General features: G+C 46.5%; 1 protein-coding gene across 5 annotated transcripts in view; it reads left to right on the forward strand.

The window, feature by feature from the left end:
• Positions 1–19,734, forward strand: part of MTM1 (myotubularin 1) — a 121,323-nt gene that overhangs the window by 75,986 nt on the left and 25,603 nt on the right. For all 5 annotated transcript variants that reach the window (XM_073543603.1, XM_073543602.1, XM_073543600.1 and 2 more), the window contains one exon: positions 3,215–3,298. In XM_073543603.1, the coding sequence (XP_073399704.1) occupies positions 3,215–3,298 (84 nt within the window). The remainder of the gene's footprint in view (positions 1–3,214; positions 3,299–19,734) is intronic.

Consider the following 19,734-nt stretch of genomic DNA (forward strand, 5'->3'; position numbering starts at 1 on the left):
TGAATCATTATCCCTTTTAATCGAGATAGTCACTCTACACAGTTAATACCATTCCCGTCATATCTGCTTTGCATCAGCACCATCTGTAAAATGTTCTTATTTATGCGAAATATAGAAGCAATATTTACGGTATTTTTTCCAAGCAAACTTACAAAACTTAATTTTATGAACCTTTTTAGTTTTAAAGTGATTTGGAGGGACCTATATATATTATAAACCCCCCAAAAGATATACCATTTTAAAAACTTGCACCCTTCAACGTATTCCATGCTGCTGTCCGGTAGTTTAACCATTCAGGTGCGGTCGTTAAACCTCATAAATGCCACTGTCAAAAACTGCATTTGAGGTGCGTGGTCTGGGGGGAACACCTTTCCATGATGGTGCTCTTATGAAGACCTGCCTGTGGCTGCGCTTACTAGTAGACTTATTTTTTTTTTTTTTTTTTTTATACTATATACCGCAATACTGTGGTGTAAGCAATATGATAATCGCAGGTTCAAGTTCCCTTAGTAACATGTAAAAATAAAATTTGTCTCGCATGTGAGTGAAATGGCTTTTAGCCAGGTGTATGTATGATTTACAAGAAATGCCGTAAATGTCAGTATATGCAGGACCCGCTCCTATTGCACACGTATGGCGCAGCCTGTGGAATGACTTTCAACCTTTTATATCATTGTTTGATCCATAGGAAGGCTGGAAACCCATGCACTTAGTATGACCTTCTAGGCCCAGTTGCAGATTAATGTGATGGCTGTGATTTCACTGTTGCCTGTGGACTGTAATATGGCTAAAGAGAAGCTGTCATTAGAAGATGACCTCTGGTTTATATCGGCTTGTGATAAAAGTATTTTCTGTGTATTTTTTCTTTTTCAAATCTTAATCTTTACTCAAAATGTAAAAATAAGATCTTGCTATTTTCACACCAGTCACTGGGGCTTTTATAGATTTCCTGTTTCAGGAAATTCACGTGTACATCATCATCAAGGGTCTGATGCTGACCCTATCTTTTGGTATTGAGGTGTCTAATGAGTGAGTGCAGAGGTCATTGTGCAGGTTGGGGGAGCATGTGAGCTGTGACATCGCTGTTGTGACTGATAGATCCTGTGTTATCAGCTGTGTATCACCTGACTCTTGAATTCTTTATGAAAGGACAGGAAAAATGGGCCTAATTTTGCCTGAGTGGCCAGTGTGAAAACTGCAAGATTAATCATTTTGTTTTCTTAATGTAGATCATAATCTGGGGATAAATGCATATTTAATAAAAAAAAAAAAAAAAAATTAAAATAAGGCACCTGATTAGAAATTTTCTCATGATCACTTCCCTTTAACCCTGTTTATTCCTTGTATCATGCCATTTATTAACTCCTCGCCTCATTTAAATGTGTTAAGTGGTGGCGCAGTAAGAAATCGTTAGGCACTTGGAAGTAAAGGAGGTGTTTCTTTGTGCAGAAATTGCCGTGTTGAGGGAAGATACTGATCACAGCAAATCTGTCATTCACAGCCCAGCAGTAGACACATTGTTCAGATTGCTTTCTGTGCACATTATCCTTTCCTTATTCTTCTCTTGCAAACGGTTTGATTACAAGACTCCCCTTCTTTTTTTTCCCCTCTTCTCTAACGAGCGCTGTGGATGCCGCCATATAGTCTTCTGAAATTGACACCTACTGGTAAAACGACCTTGTGTTGTGTTACTGTGGGATGGGTACTAAAAGGTTTAGTCCTCTGCGTCTGGAAGACGACCACATGGTAACCCACTGTGGATCTGCCAAACCGATGTTTTGGTGTGTGCCAATACTGGCCAGTAGGGCTGCCACACTTAGGGGAATTAATGCCCCCCAAACATATTAGACTAATGGCTGCTCGCTCACCGATAACGACCTGTTAGGCAGTTGGACTAATGTGTATGGGAGCACCAGCCGACTGATGGTTGGGAGGGGCCTCATTTGTGCATGTCCGATTTTGGGCTACCGATTGTATTATTCTCACTGAGAAAGGACGACAGCGTTCTCATAAAGAAACCGGGAGAGAGTCGGCGGAGATGGATGTCTGCTGAACGACAGTCACTAGTCGGTATGGTCAGCCTTGGGGTCCGTTTACACAGACTGCATGGTGGCACGATACGCCTGCAGATCAGCAAACTTCTACCCATCGATGGCCGTTTAAATGTATATTTACAGATTGAGGCCAAAGCAAATGATGCCCACTGAGTGATCTACTCTAGCACGTAGGCTGCCAGACTTCTTGTTGTACGAGTCCTGTTTACACAGGATGGTGCCAAGAACTTTTTTTTTTTGTTTTATGTTGCAAAAAAAGATCATTTCACCTGATGAACAAGCGGTTTGCGCGTTCATTGGGAGATCGGCCACCTGTTTAAACGGCAAGATAATAGTGTTTAATACTTGTTCACAAAGATCTTGTTGTGAATACTCTTTTTTTTTTTTTTTTTTTTTACCGTCTTTTCCCAAGGTTTTAGCCAAGTCACTGTGCAAACAGCCCTCTTGGGATCTCTTGTTGTCATAAGTAATTTTTGAGGTGGGGTATTTGAGGTGTCACATCTGTACCTACTGCTTTTCCCACTTAAGGATATATTACAACTTCATCTGAACTCCTCCTCGATAGATTTCAATTAATATAATTATTGATCAATAATGTGCAAAGCTTATTTTATAATAATGTACAGTAAAAAACTAAAAATTTTCAGAACTTTTTTAAAATCCTACTATGTTGGGCTGATGTAACCGGAATGGACAGGTTATATGTTATTCTCCATGCAGTTTAGAGAATGACTTCACAGGTTGACTAGTGATGAGCGAGCGTGCTTGATAATGTGGTATCTGAGCATGCTCGTGTCCTAATCGAGTATTTTCGGCGTGCTTGAAATAAAATGATCGAGTCTTTAGTTTCATGTCTTGTGGCTGTTTGACAGCAACACATTCAGGGATAGACTAACAAACAGGCAATCCCTGCATGTGTTGTTGCTGTCAAACAGCCGCCAGACAATGCAGCCTTAGGCCTCTTTCACACTTCAGTTTTTTACAATCAGTCACAATCCGCCAGGTTTTGAAAAAAAGGATCCTCAATTTTCTGTCACAGATACTCAATTAGGACGCAATCATGCTCAGATACCCACCTTATCAAGCACACTCGCTCATCACTAAAAAAAAAAACTTTTTGTAGAATGTCACTTAACACTATTTTGTCTTTTTTTTTCCAGCAATTGTTTGCATTTGTAAGTGAAGAAAGGTTTCCTACGAACGGCTGGGATTTATATGACCCTGTAAAAGAGTTTTACAGGCAGGTAAGGGAATTGTTCCTTCTATGACTATGGCCTGCAACGATCCTGTTCACTCCAGGATTTATACATTTTTCTTACTATTATCCTGTCTTGTATAAATATAGCATATTGAATATGTAATGATGGATGTGCAACATTTCCAATATTCTAGGATTATATAGCCCTTCTAGCATGGATTCTCAAAGTAACTACATCAAACTCATCAGGTCTAAGATCTATATAATACCGCATGGAGTTTATATTGTGAAATCTGGTTATTCATTACACTTTAATTTAGATTTATACCAGACATGAATTAAGAGGGAAGGACTAGTAAGTAATGTGCCTTATTCAACTTGTAACAAATCTAAAAAAACAGCTGTAAAGTTTTCCAGGTGAAAAATACCACTCACATCCTTTGCCAGGACCCCCTTTTAGTGAGGCCCTACACAGCATGCTTTCCTAGGCTGGTCCTGATAGTGCAGTGTGATGTCCATGTACAGCAACAGCGGGGTCAGGGTCTTAATGCTATTTGCACCATATTCACTCAAAGTACCAAAGAGATACAATAGGAAGTCTTTAACCCCCCTGGAGCTTTTTTCGGTTTTGCGTTTTCGTTTTTTGCTCCCCTTCTTTCCAGAGCCATAACTTTTTATTTTTTTTATTTTTCCGTCAATATGGCCATGTGATGGCTTATTTTTTGCGGGACGAGTTGTACTTTTGAACGACACCATTAGTTTTACCATGTCGGGTACTAGAAAATGGGGAAAAAAATTCCAAGTGCAGTGAAATTGCAAAAAAAGTGCAATCCCACACTTGTTTTTTGTTTGGCTTTTTTGCTAGGTTCACTAAATGCTAAAACTGACCTGCCATTATGATTCTCCAGGTCATTACGAGTTCATAGACACCAAACATGTCTAGGTTATTTTTTATTTAAGTAATGAAAAAAAAAATTTCCAAACTTTGATGATAAAAAAAAAAAAATTGCATAATTTTCCGATACCGGTCTCCATTTTTCGTGATCTCTGGCTGGGTGAGGGCTTATTTTTTTGCGTGGTGCGGATACGATCTTCTGATCGCCTGCTATTGCATTTTAATCCAATGTCCCGGCGACCAAAAAAAAAGTAATTGTTGGTTTGTCTTTTTTTCTCACTACGCCGTTCAGCAATCAGGTTAATCTTTTTTTTTTTCTCTTGACCACGACAGCACCCACTGAGAGAGGGGATCCGCCCCTAGGAACAGGAAACCTACAGAGAGATAAAAGGGGCGGTCCTCCTCGCTCCCTCAGTTGGTTTCCTGTTCCTGGAAGGAGCCCATAGAGAGAAGAGGATACCTGGCCTGGTTGCCGCCTGTACAGCATCCATATGAGCTGCAGGGGCCTCAGAGCTGGAACCAGCATCGGGGGAAGTCTGATATTCAATTCCCCCCTCAGCTGGTAATGCAGCGTGAGGCCTGGTAACGGTGTGCCTGGCTCACGTACGGCAGGAGCTGGCACCTATGGAGACTCCCCTTGGAAGAATGCATTACGGACCAGAGCGTCCTGGCTCAGAGTGAGAGCGCGACTCAGCGTCAAGGCTACCGGCACCCCCAGGTATGATGAGGACGCGATAAGATGCTGAACGCTGATTCCATACCTGACTCCTGGCGGATGGTTAGTGGTATGGTCCGGTCCGACAGCGTAGACCGGGAGAGGCCGTCCTGGCGCGTATGAGAGGAGCAGAAGGCCAGCAGCCGGGGGCTTGGCATGGTGATGCAGCATATGGCTGGAGTGGAACTGGCTCCGGTCCGATAGCGTAGACCGGGAGAGGCCGTCCTGGCGCGTATGAGAGGCACAGAAGGGGGGCTGGCATGGTGGGCCTGAGTCCCAGAGGGACAATGAGAGTCGCGTCAGATTGACTCCCCCCTCGGCTGATAATGACTGCGTGAGGCAGGTGTCCGGGTGGGGCCGTCCTCGCTCACGGATGCAGCACGATATGGCTGGAGTGGAACTGGCGCACGTTTGCGCAAAGGGTCTGCAGTTGAAGGCCTTGTATGGCCACGGATAAAAGTGGTAGACGGGAAAGCGAACCACGTCTCAGAACGCCTCTTATGGCGGTGCAAGGTACACCCACATGAAGTGGTGGAGGTGCTATCGTAGAGCAGCAGAAAGAATGGACGCTCTAGACAGAGTGGTTCCACGGAAAGATGTGGTAGACGGTGAAGCAGACCATGTCTTAGGATGAGTTTCCACAGCCGGTACCATGTGTTAATCATCAAGGAGACGAGGGGCTTCTCTCTTTAGGTGGCTGCTGAGCAGATGAAGGCAGGGCAATTACCAGAGGGGGAGACCAGCTGAAGATCCCTAGTCTGGTTGATGTGTAAAGAAAAAAAAAAAAAAAATGCACATGCCGAAGGTCTGACCTCACCCTGCTCCCTGGAGGGGAAGCTCAGTATAGCTGGACCCTCAGTTTGCAATTGGTGGCTACAACACCCGGCAGGGGTCAGTGAAGCAGTGTACAGGAATTCACTCACTTTCTCCTGCTCTCCGAGGGTCGGCAGCCATTTCAGTCTGTGACTGCTCTCGTTAGATGGCAGCAGCTAAGTAGCTGGAAGCCAGGCAAGTACCCGAATGGAATACCAGTCATAGATCCTGGTAAACAGCAGCATACTGGTAGCAGTCCTAGGCACACACAATTTCATGTGCTGAGGTATGCTTACAGAGATGGGCTTCTATGCCTTGGTAAGGCTACATCTTTTGATCTGACCTCAGTTAATTGCATGTTTGTCTGCACAGAGCCTTATGGGGGGGACTTCAGAATGACTCTGTGAAGCGTATGGGTCGATTTTATAGTTTAGACCTTTTCTTGCAACTTAACTACTCCACCCATAAAGGGCATAAGGGGTTAATCCAGCACCTTGTCTCTGTGAAGATTGCCAGTTGCGGCTCGTTAATTTGCTCCTTCGGGTGAGGTCACTCTGACAAATGAGATGTACCATTCCGAGTGGAGGTTATCTGGAACTCTGAGAGGGTACCCCCTTGAATGTAACTGTGGGCCTGGTCTCTTGTTTGGCTCCTTCAAGCGGGGCCGTAAGTCTATCTGTACCCCATGGGGCCTATGTATATCATATAGTATAATAGAGTCTGGATACATCGTATTACATCATAGAATACTTCATGGTGCTTCATAGTGCGAAGGATATGCAGTGAAAAGTGGACACCACTGTATAAATTACCAAATACTATGGCCCGGTGCAAACATGCGCCAAAGATGAATCAAAAGAGAAAACAAAAAGGCGCAAATAGTGAAGCACACACAGCCAATGATATAATTCATTGTACGTCATATTGCTTCATGGTACTTCATGATATGTCATAGTACTTCATAGTACTTCTGGTTGCATCATAGTGCATCAGGATGTGCCATAGCACATCATATTGCTTCATGGTACCTCAGGGTACTCCATAGTATTTCATGATACGTCATAGTACGTCATATCTCCTAGTACTTCATAGGACTTCTGGTGGCATCATAGTGCATCATAGTGTGCCATAGCGCATCACGTCGCTTCATGGTACTTCATGATATGTCATAGTACATCATTGTATGTCATAGTACTTCGTAGTACTTCTTGTTGCATCATAGTGCGTCATAGTATGCCATAGAGCATCATATTGCTTCATGGTACTCCATGGTACTTCATGATATGTCTTAGTACGCCATCGTATGTCATAGGACTTCATTGTGCTTCTTGTTTGCATCATAGTAAGTCATAGTACTTCATATTGCTTCAGGGTACTTCATAGTACTTCATCATGTTTAGCATTGCATCATAGTACTTCAAATGGCATAATAGTACTGCATAGTGCATCATTTTGCTTCATAATACTTCATATTGCTTCAGAGTACTTCATAGTACTACATCATACTTAGTATTGCATCATAGTACTTCATATTCCATCATAGTACTTCAGATTTCTTCATAGTACTTCATAGTGCTTCATATTAAGTCATAGTACTTTATAGTACCTTCACAGTGCTTCATAGTGGTTCATATTGCATCATGGTACTTCATAGTGCTTCATAGTACGTCATGGTACTTCAGAGTACTTCATGGTGCTTGGTGCTTCATATGGCCTCATATTACTTCATGATGCTTCATGGTATGGTACCTTCATAGTATGAGGAGGAATACGGTCAAGAACTCTGATATCTACCGCAGAAAGAATCTTGCAGAGAGCCAAAATACACCTGTTGTCCCTATTGATCCTCCTGGTCAGGGTAATAAGCAACTTCAGAGCCTGTCCCTGTTTGCTCTCCATGTCAGAGGAGTGGACAACTCCGGAGCACACCTCCTCAGCCACTATACCCTGCATCAAGGGGAATCGGTGCTCAGCCGGCGCATCTTCAGGATGATAGCGGCTATATGGGGCATGCTGGAGATAGACCTGTTTGCTACAAGGACCAATAGGTGGGTCGAAAGGTTCGCTCCACTGTACAGAACAGACAGTTCGGATGTACTCAACGCCCTTCAAACCCCTTGAACGGTTCATCAGTCCCTCCGATGTTACTGTCACCAACGGTTACCAGGATAAGGTAATAAGGAGCGAGAGTCATCTTAATAGCCTGTTTAAGCCAAAAAGCCGTGGGCTTCATGGCTGAGAGCCATGTCATGGGTTCTCCCTCTGGATCGGGACCTACGCTCGCAAAGACCACCCTCAGGTCAAAGGTCTACGCCTCATGGCACGGAATTTGAGAGGCAGTTCTCGAAGCTAAGGGGTTTCTCAGATGACTTGCTCCTGCAGAAAGGGCGCGAGTTCGGACTTGAAGTTAAACCCTAAAAGTCCAAGTTTAAGCTCTGGAGGCCTCGTATAATTATGACGTGCGGGCAACGAAGGGGTAGCTCGATCTATCTCTGCTTGCCAGCAAGCAAACCCGGTTCACATTCTTCAAAAACTGCCTTGGGACCTTAGCTTAATCCTAGATGCTTTCACACAGGGCCCATTTGAGCCCATACACTTGGCCTCAATAAAGTGCGTTTCATCGAAGGCCTCCTTATTGGTAGCTTTAGTATTAGCATGAAGAATGCATGTTCACCAGGCCCTGTCATTAGATCCTCCTGCCTGACAATATTTCAGGACAGAATAGTGTCAAAGACGGACCCGTCCTACCTCCCTAGAGGGGCTGCTAAATTCCATAGATCCAAGAAATCTACCTTCCCTCCTTTTTATGATAGCCCGGCAACACCAGAGAAGGAAAGATAGTATTGCCTAGACGAAAAGGGGGGCCATCTTAGTCTATATAGATAACTCTAGGCCCTGGAGGCAGAGCAGGGCTTTTTTTGTCTCTTTCCAGGGTAACAAGAAGTGTGGATCAAAAACGCAATTACATTTGCATTTTCGGCAAAAAGGAGAAGGCCCGTCACAGGGCGTGATGGCACATTCTGTACGAGCCATATCTTCTTCCTTGGCCGAAAGGACGGATGTCCCAATTGAGCTAGCATGTAAGGCTGCAACCTGGTCTTCTCCTTCTGCCTTTTATAGTCACTACAGGCTAGATTTATCTTCCAATTACTTGGCCTTTGGTAGATCTGTCCTTGACACGGTGGGCCCTCCCAGGTGATTATCTCTGACAATCTCTCAGTGGGTGCTGTCGTGACGAAGAGAAAAAACCGGATTACGTACCGGTAATACTCTTTTGTAGAGCCACGACAGCATCCGCTCACTTCCCTCCCTTAATATATGTACACGTGGTTCACTCTGGTGGGTGAAGGATAGAGGCTGTATATAAATATGTGAAATGTATACAGCAAAAGAGATATATAGATATATATATATTCGCTTACTGAACAAATTGACTAAAGCATGTGTCGCGGTTCCTCTTGTTCTCTGTAATCCAACTGAGGGAGCGAGGGGGACCGCCCCTTTTATCTCTCTGTAGGTTTCCTGTTCCTAGGGGCGGATCCCCTCTCTCAGTGGGTGCTGTCGTGGCTCTACAAAAGAGTATTACCGGTACGTAATCCGTTTTTTTTTTTTTTTTTTTTAAATCGGGCGATTCTGAACGTGGCGATACCAGATGTGTTTGATTTTATTTTGAATGGGGCGAAAGGGGGGTGATTTGAAGTTTTTTTTTAATATTTTTAAACACATTTTTTATTTTTTTTACTTTTAGCATGCTTCAATAGTCTCCATGGGAGACTAGAAGGTGCCATAGCCTGATCGGCTCTGCTACATTCAAGCGATGGTCATATCGCCTCTATGTAGTAGTATTGCTGACTTGCTATGAGTGCCGACCACTGGGCGGTGCTCACAGCAATCCGGCACTGACAACCATAGACGTCTCCAGGAGACCTTAGGTTGTCATGCTGACACACTGGTAACCCGCGATCATGTAGGTAACAGCAGGTTCACAGGATGCAGTGACTAGACACGAGACTGAGTCATGTTTTGGAAAATAACGTTTATCAACTGGAGCCGCTAGGGCTATACTGAGCAGCCAAAAAGGGGTAACACTAATTGTCCTCACAGGGACTCAACAATAACAACACTTTTCTTTAACTAGAATGTGACTGACCCAGCAAGGCCAGCTACTATGGGGCCACGAAATGGCCAACTACGGGTCCTTATTTCCTAAATTCAACTTATCCTTCCTGACGTCCCTCGGTGTCGCTGGTGTGGCTGCTTTGGTGTTGCTGATGTGGCTGTTTTGACATCGCAGCCGCTGGGCCCAGCTGTTGAGGAACTGTCGTAGTCTTCAGGTGTCCAGCACCCAGGAGAAGTTGGGGCACAACAGGCCCTAAGGGAGTCTTTCGTTACGGTAACCCCCTGTAGCCACAGCAGGGTCCCGTTCGTTAGCGAGTCCACGGGGACTCCACACCCCCCAAGCAGGGTAGTGACGTAGTCTGAAAGAGTGGCGGTTGGTAGGTCACGCGCACGGACTGGGCCTGTGCAAAGAGTCTCTCCGTAGGCGAGGAGCAGGCCCCAACTGCCAACTGTAGCGGGGTAATGGCAGCACTGGGCGGTGATGCACAGGCCGCAACTGCGGACTGTAGTGGGGCGGCAGCGGGCAGGCCGCCACTGCGGGCAGGCTTGAAGCGGCGGTGGCGGCCACGGGAGACAGCGGACAGGCCGCAAAGGGCTGGAGCACAGCGGTACCGACTGCGGTTGACCGTGGGAAGGTCATGTCCCCGACTTGGCGGGGGGTGACTGTCTCTGGTCGGTAAGTTCGGTACCTCCTCTCTGACGGGCACTGAGAATCTCCTCTGCTGCTGTTCTACCCTCTGGTCACCGTCGGCCGCCCTAGCTCTCTCACAGTCCCACAGCCTCTTGTTCAGTGTCTGGCGTGCCACCAACTGTCTCCCCTGCGCGCCCCCTGCTCCTTTTATACTCGCCCCTCCCCTTGCTGCCCAGTCACGCTCAGTGATCTGCTCTCCTCCTTTGTTCCCCGGGTACTGTTTCCCTACGAACCCAGATCCCCTTGGTTCCGGCCCAGACAACCTATGGGGGTTCTCCTCCCTACAATCACGTGACGTGGGTCACTGGTGTGTGTATTTCTGATGCAATCAGCGTCTGACAGTGGCATTTATCTAGTTAATCTCTATTCCACCCGCGGCTATTGCGGGCACATGTCAGCTGTACAAAACAGCTGACATGTCCCGGGAAAGATGTGGGCTCACCGCCGGAGCCCACATCAAAGGGAGGGAGTCCGACATTGGCTATTACGGATGATGTCGGAAAGGTGTTAAAGGGGTGGTCCCAAGGCGAAAGTAAATCTCTATCTGCCATAATGAAAGCTCTTTGCTAATGTACTTTAAATGTTTCCTACCGTTCTTTAAAGGTAATCTGTCACCCTTTTTCTCTAGTCACCTTCCACGACTGTATGCGGAGGTTGCCTCTTTGCCCTGATGGGGGACAGAAAACACAGGTTAAAAGGCTCTCCCACCTGCCAATGTCTTTCCTGTTCCTCATGGGGCAGGGAAAGGTCCGTATACTGTGGTGGCTGGCGACTGCAGTAGCGGGGATCGGGTTTTACCTGTGTCAGAATGCCAGGCAGCTGGTCGCTTCCCGCCTCCTCCTCGACGCTGCTTCCGTCGTCCCCTTGGGTGACCTCAGGACCCCTCTCTGGCCTTCCCGCGCCCCCGAGATGGCAAAGCAGGCCAGAGATCCCCGACCGGGGCCCTCTTGGAGCTCCCTGGTCTCTCCCCCTCTAGCACGCGGTGTCTGGGCGTCCCAGAAGTGATGTCAGTGGGCCGCGCGCGTCGCTTCCGGTATCGGCGCTCCTGGGAGGATGCCAATTTCCGACTAATGGCCGCGCTGCGCGCGGTGCCCACTCCTAATGCCGGCACATGGACCCGGGAGGGGGGTGGGGAACCGGAACGCTAGAGGGCAGGTGCTGGCTCAGAGGAGCATAAAAATCCTGCTGAATTCTACATGGAGGTAAGACAGACTCCCTCAACATGGATAGCACTTCATGCCCTGCGTCTGCAGAGCCCAGCGCTGCCCCTGATACAGTGAGTGTTTGCAGGGGAGGGGTCCGTGGGGTGGTGATAACAATTAGGGGGTGCCCTTTTTTCATGACTTCTCTCTCCATTTTGTTTTAGGGAGAAAAGTCTACCCCCAAAGCCGAAACTAGGAAAAAGTGCCCATTCTGTAATGTAAAACTACCCTCGTTATGGGATTAAAAAACTTTGTCGGTCTTGCACCGACAAAGTAGTTAGAGCGGAGCAGCCGTCCCTTTTTAGAGCAATTTCGCTCCCTGGTCAGACAAGAAGTGCAGTCTTCCCTAGAGGCCTTTACCCCTCCACCGCCACCACCCCATTCTCCAGGGAACAAAAAGATACAGTTCGAGGACTCTGATTCTGAGTCTGACCTGTCTCATTCATCGTCCTCTGCTAGATGGGAGGAACCCGTATCGCCCAGGTCTGAAATCCGAAAATATCTCTTCTCCTCCGACTATATCGAGGAGCTGGTAAATGCAGTACGCAGCACCATGGGTTTAGAAGAGGAACCAGAGCCTCAATTCATTCAGGACCAAATGTTTGGCGGGCTTAAAACAGAAAAACGCATAGGGTTCCCGGTGCATGCCAACATAGTGGACATGATTTCACAGGAGTGGGAACTGCCGGAAAAACGTCTCAGCACTCCCTCAGAAATGAAACATGGGTTTCCCCTGGAAAGCGATTCTGTGAAGTGGGACGTTCCTAAGGTCGACATTCAGGTGGCAAGAGTCGCAAAGAGAACTGCGCTCCCATTTGAGGATGCTTCACAATTGAAGGACCTGATAGACAGGAATATAGTCTCCTAAAGAAATCTTGGGAGACATCTACGTCCACTTTAAAGGCTAACATTGCCTCCACCTGCATCGCTAGAGCTCTGTTTCGTTGGCTTGAGGAATTAGAAACCCATATATCTCAGGGTACTTCCAGAGGTGAATTATTAGACTCCCTACCCATCCTTCATAAAGCTACTGGGTTTTTAGCGGTGGCCTCCATGGAATCCATTAGGGTTGCCGCCATATCTCTGATACAATCCAACTCAGCCAGAAGAGCGCTCTGGCTCAAAATGTGGAGTGGTGTCATCACCTCCAAGGCGAAACTGTGCCATACCCTTTAAGGGGGAGTATGTCTTCGGACCGGCCCTAGATGAGATCATAGAGAAGGCCACCGACAAGAAAAAAGCCCTTCCAGAACAAAAGCATTTCAAAAAATGGCTTTTTCGTGCCTCTCGGACTCAAACCTCCCAAGCAAGAGGTAAAGGCAGAACAGGGAGATGGAGCTACGTGAAGGGTAGAGGAAAAAATATTCTCGTCCCACAGTAGCAACAGGCCCAACCAGAGAAGCAATGACTTCGACCCGGTGGGGTGGGAGACTCTCTAAATATGTACATCAGTGTGAAAACATCACCAGTTCTCACTGGGTGCTCAATGTCCTCAGAGAGGGCCTATTGATAGAGTTCATCTCATCCCCTCGACAGGGTCTAAAAGTCGCTTGCCTTCCGGCCCCAGAAGATCGGACAACACTGCAGTTAGGTCTAAGAGACCTTGTGGGATCAAATGCAATCTCCCCGGTTCCAGAATCGGTGGGGTCAGGGCCATTACTCTCGGTTATTTCTGGTAACCAAACCATCAGGAGAGGCCCGTATTATCATAAATTTGAAAGGACTGGGCCTGCATGTAAAATACCGCAAGTTCAAGATGGAATCCGTAAGATCAGCCATCCCCCTGATCGGGCCACACTTCCTGATATGTCAACCATCGACTTAAAGGACGCCTATTTTCATATTCCAATCCACCCGAGACACAAAGTACCTGAGGTTTGCGGTACAGGGGAGTCGTCAGGTGGAGCACTCAGTTCAATGTCCTTCCATTTGGCATCTCCTCAGCACTAAGAGTTTTCTCCAAGGTAATGGCAGAAGCGGTGTCATTCATCCGGAGTCCGGGCGTCTGTATAGTGCCTTACCTGGACGACCTACTGATAGTAGCTTCCACCGAGGCAATCCTGGAAGCCCAGGTGTCAAAGACTCTGGACACGTTGAGATCTCTGGGATGGATCTCAAATTTGAAAAAGTCTCAGCTGCGGCCCTCCAAGGCCAGAAGTTTTCTGGAGGTTCTTTTGGACTCTGCAAAGCAAATGTCCTTCCTTCCAGACGACCACTGTCTAACCTTAGTGTCCAAGGTCAGGAAGTTCAGGGACATGAGGTCCCCTACGCTCCGGGAAGGCATGTCGGTCTTGGGCTCTGACAGCGTCTATACAATCGGTAGCCTGGGCTCAAGCCCACTACAGAACCCTTCAGGCTCTCACATTTTCGAGAACTGGAACTGTCATCCCGGTACTCTGAACAAAGTGCACACGCCGGGTCGAGTAAGAGCCTCCTTAGCATGATTGATTGAACTCCAGAAACCACTGCAGAGGCATAAGTTGGAACTAGGTCCCGCTGATTAGTCACGTCAGCAGAAGGGGCTGGGGAGCAATGATAAATCATATTCCGTTCCAGGGACTCTGGGATCACACAACGAGCAGAAAATCTTCCAATTTCAGGGAACTGAAAGCTGTGGAAGAAGCCCTTCTGGCGGCTGGTCACCAGATTGCCGAACATCACATTTGAATATATTCGGACAACATGACCACAGTTGCTCATATCATACACCAGGGCAGTACAAAATTCAGCAACCTGAAAAGGATCTCCTCTTGAATTTTCTGTTTGGCCGAAAAACACCTGTTGTCCCTGACGGCGGTCCATCTAAAAGGCAATTCCAACATACAGGCAGACTTTTAAAGTCGCCAGGACATCCACCCTGGGGAATGGAGTCTAAACAGCAGAAGCTTCAGATTGCTGGTAGACAGGTGGGGCCTACCGGAAATCGATCTTTTTGCCTCTCACCAAAACGTGCAGGTCGTGGCCTTCTTTTCTTTAAACCCCAGGGACAATTCCAGGGAAGTGGATGCCCTTGCCCAGAATTGGGACTTCAACCTGGCCTATGCCTTCCCACCAATTCCAATTCTGGCAAAAGTCCTGAGGAAGATCCGAGAACATTGGACCCCAACTATCTTGGTAGCCCCGTTTTGGCCAAAAAGAAGTTGGTTCAACTTGATCGCCGAGATGCAAGTGGATGGCCCGGTTCTCTTACCAGTAGAAGACGACCTCCTCTCGCAGTGGCCTATTCTTGACTCAAATCCTCAGAAATGGAATCTAGCGGCGTGGTTACTGAGGCCCAGGTACTGAGATCCAGGGGTTTGTCAGACCCGGTAATTGTTACCCTGCAAAAATCCAGGAAGCCAGTAACCAACGCTATCGACAATAAAATCTGGCAAAAGTTTTCATCATTTTGTCTACCTGACTTACCAGATCTGCTCAGCCCAAACATGTCACAAATTCTGGATTTTTTACAAAGGGGCTTAGGGATTGGCCTTAGACCTAGCACCCTGAAGGTCCAGGTCTCAGCTCTGTTTTTGATCAGGATCTGGCAGGTCATCGCTGGGTCAAGAGGTTCATGACTTCAGCCATCAGAGTAAACCCTAAGAAACAGACGATAGTCCCTCCATGGGTTCTGAACTTGGTGCTCCAGGGGCTCACAGTTCCACCCTTCGAACCTTTATCCTTCTGCTCTCCTCAAAACCTGGCATACAAAACAGTCTTTTTGGTAGCCATAACCACAGCCAGGAGAGTAAGCGAATTACAAGCCCTATTGATAAGGGAGCCTTATTTGCTTGTTAGAGACGACTCAATAGTCCTTCGTCTTCCTTCCTTCTGAAAGTAGTCTGAGTTCCACCGTTTCCAAGAAATCGTCCTACCAAAATCGAGCAAATTCTAAAGAGGAAAAATTCCATACTCTGGATGTCCGGTGCATCGTTCTGCATTACTTGGAGCAAACCCGTCCTTGCAGAGTCGACCAGAACCTGTTTGTCCATTCCTCAGGCCAAAACAAGGGGAAAAAGGTGGCAAAGAGCACTATAGCCAATTGGATAAAAAGAAGCTGTAGTGGAAGCATAGATCACTTAAAATGTCTCCCCCAGTGGGGATCAAGGCCCATTCAACCAGGTCCACTTCAGTCTCCTGGGCAGAAAAAGCAGGTGCATCTCCAGAGCAGAGATCTGCAGGGCGGCAACGTGGTCCTAGCTGCATACTTTCTCAAAACATTATAGACTGGACGTATCATCCAGTAGGGATCTAGTATTCGGCCTAAAAGTTCTCCAGGCCGTTGTCCCTCCCTAGTGCCAAATTAGTTGGTATTTCTCCATATACTGTCGTGGAATGCGACTAGAGAAAATAGAATTAGACTTACCGGTAATTCGGTTTCTAGGAACCTTCTACAACGGCACTAATTCCCACCCTATACTCCTGGATAAAAATCTGGGAATCAGAAGGTAAACCAAGCTATGGTCTCACTTATAAGCCAGTGGGAGGGCCTTTTAACCTCTGTTTCCTGTCCCCCGTCAGGGCAAAGAGGCAACCTCTGTATACCGTCGTGGAAGGTTCCTAGAAACTGAATTACCGGTAAGTCTGATTCTATTTTTTGGACTATGAGCTGCCGACATTGACATCAGGGGCTTATCTGCAGCATTCTGTAATGCTGTAGATAAGTCCCTGATGTAACCTGAAAGATGAGAAAAAAAGAGTTAGATTATACTCACGGGGGGGGGGCGGTCCGCGCCTCCCATCTTCATATGATGCCGTCCTCTTCTTCCCCAGGCGCACTGCTCTGCCCTGTTGAGGGCAGAGCAGAATACTGCAGTGCGCAGGCGGCAGACCTCTCCCAGCGCTTGCGCACTGCAGGACTCTGCGCTGCCCTCAACAGGGCAGAGCAGTGCGCCTGGGGAAGAAGAGGACGGCATCATATGAAGATGGGAGGCGCCGGACCAGACCGCCCCCTCTGGATAAGGTGTTTTTCTTATCTTTCAGGTTACATCGGGGCTTATCTACAGCATTGTCAATGCCGGTAGCTCATAGTCCAAAAAAAGTGACAGATTCCCTTTAATTACACGAACATCTATTTTATTTTTTTTTACTTCCTGTGTATATATGTGTGTATATATATATATATATTTATTTATATTTTATTTATTGGTAAAAGATTGAATATAATCCATGTTTTCATCATTTAATCCTCTGCTCTTTCTGGGATTTTCGGTGCAGTGGGCAGTCCTGTCAGTGACTGACAGCAATCTCTATATGCACACGTCTACATAGAAAGCATCGCCCACTGCACCGAAAACCCCAAAAAGAGCAGAGGATTAAATGATGAAAACACAGATTATACTGGATCTTTTCTCACCAATCTATATATTAATCTCCTCCACTTCCCCTGTTCTATAACGAGACGCCTGCAGATTGGACGGCATGTTACAGGTTTTGTTTAAAGGGATGGAAACAAGAACAGTTGCACATACAATATACACTGCCCCCAAAAATAAAGGGAACACTTAACACAATGTAACTCCAAGTTGGTCACACTTCTGTGAAATCAACATTTCCAGTTATGAAGCAACACTGATTATGAATCAATTTCTCCTGCTGTTGTGCAAATGGAACAGACAATAGGTAGAAATGATAGGCAATTAGCAAGACAGCTCTTATACAGGAGTGGTTCTGCAGCTGGTGACCACAGACTATTTATCTGTTCTTATCCTTTTTTACTGTTCTGGTTTCTTTTGCAGTTTATCGTTGCTCTCACCGCTAGAGGTACTGTACCGTAGCATGAGGCAAAAGTTGCTCAGGTAGTGCAGCTCATCTAGGATGGCACATCAATGCAAGCTGTGGCAAGAAGAGTAGCTGTGTCTGTTAACCCAGTGTCCAGATCATGATGCAGATATCAGGAGATGTGGAGGGGGCTGTGGTAAGGCAACAACCCAGCAGCAGGACTGCTACCTCCTCGTTTGTGCAAGGTGGAACAAGAATAGCAGTGCCAGAGCCCTGCAAAATGACCTCCAGCAGGCCACTAACATCCGAGTATTTGCTCAAACTGTCAGAAACAGAATCCATGAGGGTGGTATGAGGGCCCGATGTCCATAAGTTAGTGTTGCGCTTACAGCCCAACACAGTACAGGGTGTTTGGCATTTGCCAGAGATCACAATTTGGTAGATTTGATATTTGCACCCTGTGCTCTTCACGGATGAGAGCCGGTTCATACTGAGCAGATGTGACAGAGTCTGGAGATGTCTTGGAGAGCGTTCGCTGCTTGCAGCATCCTTCAGTATGACCGTTTTGGCAGTGAGCCAGTAATGGTGTGGGGAGGCATTACTTTGGAGGGCTGCACAGCCCACCATGTACTAGCTAGAAGTTGCCTGACTGCCATTAGGTAATGGGATCAGAACCTCAGACCCATGAGACCATATACAGGTGCCCTGGGCTCCTTCTGATGCATGACCTTGCTGGGCCTCATGTGGCTGAAGTGTGTCAGCAGTTCCTGCATATTGAAGGCATTGATGCTATGGACTGGCCTGCCCGTTCCCCAGACATGAATCCAATCGCGCACATCTGAACATCATGCCTCGTTCCATCCACTAACTCCTTGTTGCACCACAAATTGTCCAGGAGTTGACTGATGCTTCAGTCCTGGTCTGGGAGGAGACCATCCACCATCTCATCAAGACCATCCCCAGGTGTTGTAGAGAGAGGTCATACAGGCACATGGAGGCCACACACACTACTGAGTATCATTTCCTTTTCTTGAGGCATTTCCACTGAAGTTGGTTCAGCCTATAATTTGATTTTCCACTTAGTTTTTGAGTATTATTCAAAATCAAGACCTCCATGGGATATTTTTTATTTAAATAGATTATTTTTGTTGTTCTCAACATATTCCACTATGTAATGAATAAAGATTTGCAACTGGAATATTTCATTCTGGGATGTGGTATTTGTGTTCCCTTTATTTTTCTTGAGCAGTGTACTTTAAAAAGAGCTCAGAATAAAGGGGATATCCTGGAATTTGTGAAAAACAAAAAATGTGCCTAAGCACGAACAGTCAGGTAGTTCCTACCTGCCTGTTGTGCCTAACGCTTTTTTTCACTGGCACAGAGCGGTCACAGACCGCTCCTGCTGATGATTCAGCTGCCTCTGCTGACGTCACGTCGACAGAGCGGCAATTTCTTTTCTGCTCCACTCTGACAGGGCAGGACTTCCAACGTGATTCTGATTGACATCCAGATTCTCGCTGCCTAACTAGGGGAGCAGTCTGTCAATCAGAATGATGTTAGAAGCCACGCTCTGTCAACAGAGTGGAAAAGAAGACGCTCTCTGTCGTAGTGACAACAGAAGAGGCAGCTGAATTGCCAGCAGGAGCAGTCTGTGACCGCTATGTGTCGGGGAAGAACGGTAGCAACTATTGCCAAAGGATTTTTCCTCTTCATTAGAGTTGAGCGACTTTGGTCGGATCGGGTTTCGTGAAACCCGAATGAAACAAAATAAGTTTCAGATGAAACTCGTCCGACTAGAGCAAAAAAAGTCGGAGTTTCGTCCTACTTTTATTTCCCATTGACTTGCATTGGGGTCGGGTTTCGGACGAAACTCCGACTTTGTTTTGCTCTAGTCGGACGAGTTTCATCTGAAACTTATTTTGTTTCATTCGGGTTTCACGAAACCCGATCCGACCAAAGTCGCTCAACTCTACTCTTCATCACAAAGCATGGGAGGGCAACTAAAGCTTGACAATGTAAGGTTCCTTCAAACCAAATTGTCATATATCCTCCTTCAGGACAAACATACGTATGTATTGCACTTTTTTCAGAATAGATTAATTGCACCCCTGTAAGTTTAAAAGCAACCTGCTCCATTAAATCACGAGTCTGTCCCACTGTCAATCACTGAAAAGCCAGATTTGCATTTTTTTCTTCAGTCAGCACACTCCTTAAACTGCCGTAAAAAGCAATCAAAATGTCACATGTACCCCACAATGGGATCAGTAAAAAGTCCGCTTTCCACAGAAAAAACAAGTCTTCCTCTATCGTCATGTATGTGAAAATGAAAAAAAAAGTTACGGGGCTC

The sequence above is a fragment of the Dendrobates tinctorius genome, unplaced genomic scaffold (assembly GCF_039654945.1).
Source record: "Dendrobates tinctorius isolate UK_male_01 unplaced genomic scaffold, ASM3965494v1 ptg000133l, whole genome shotgun sequence".
Lineage (NCBI taxonomy): Eukaryota > Metazoa > Chordata > Amphibia > Anura > Dendrobatidae > Dendrobates > Dendrobates tinctorius.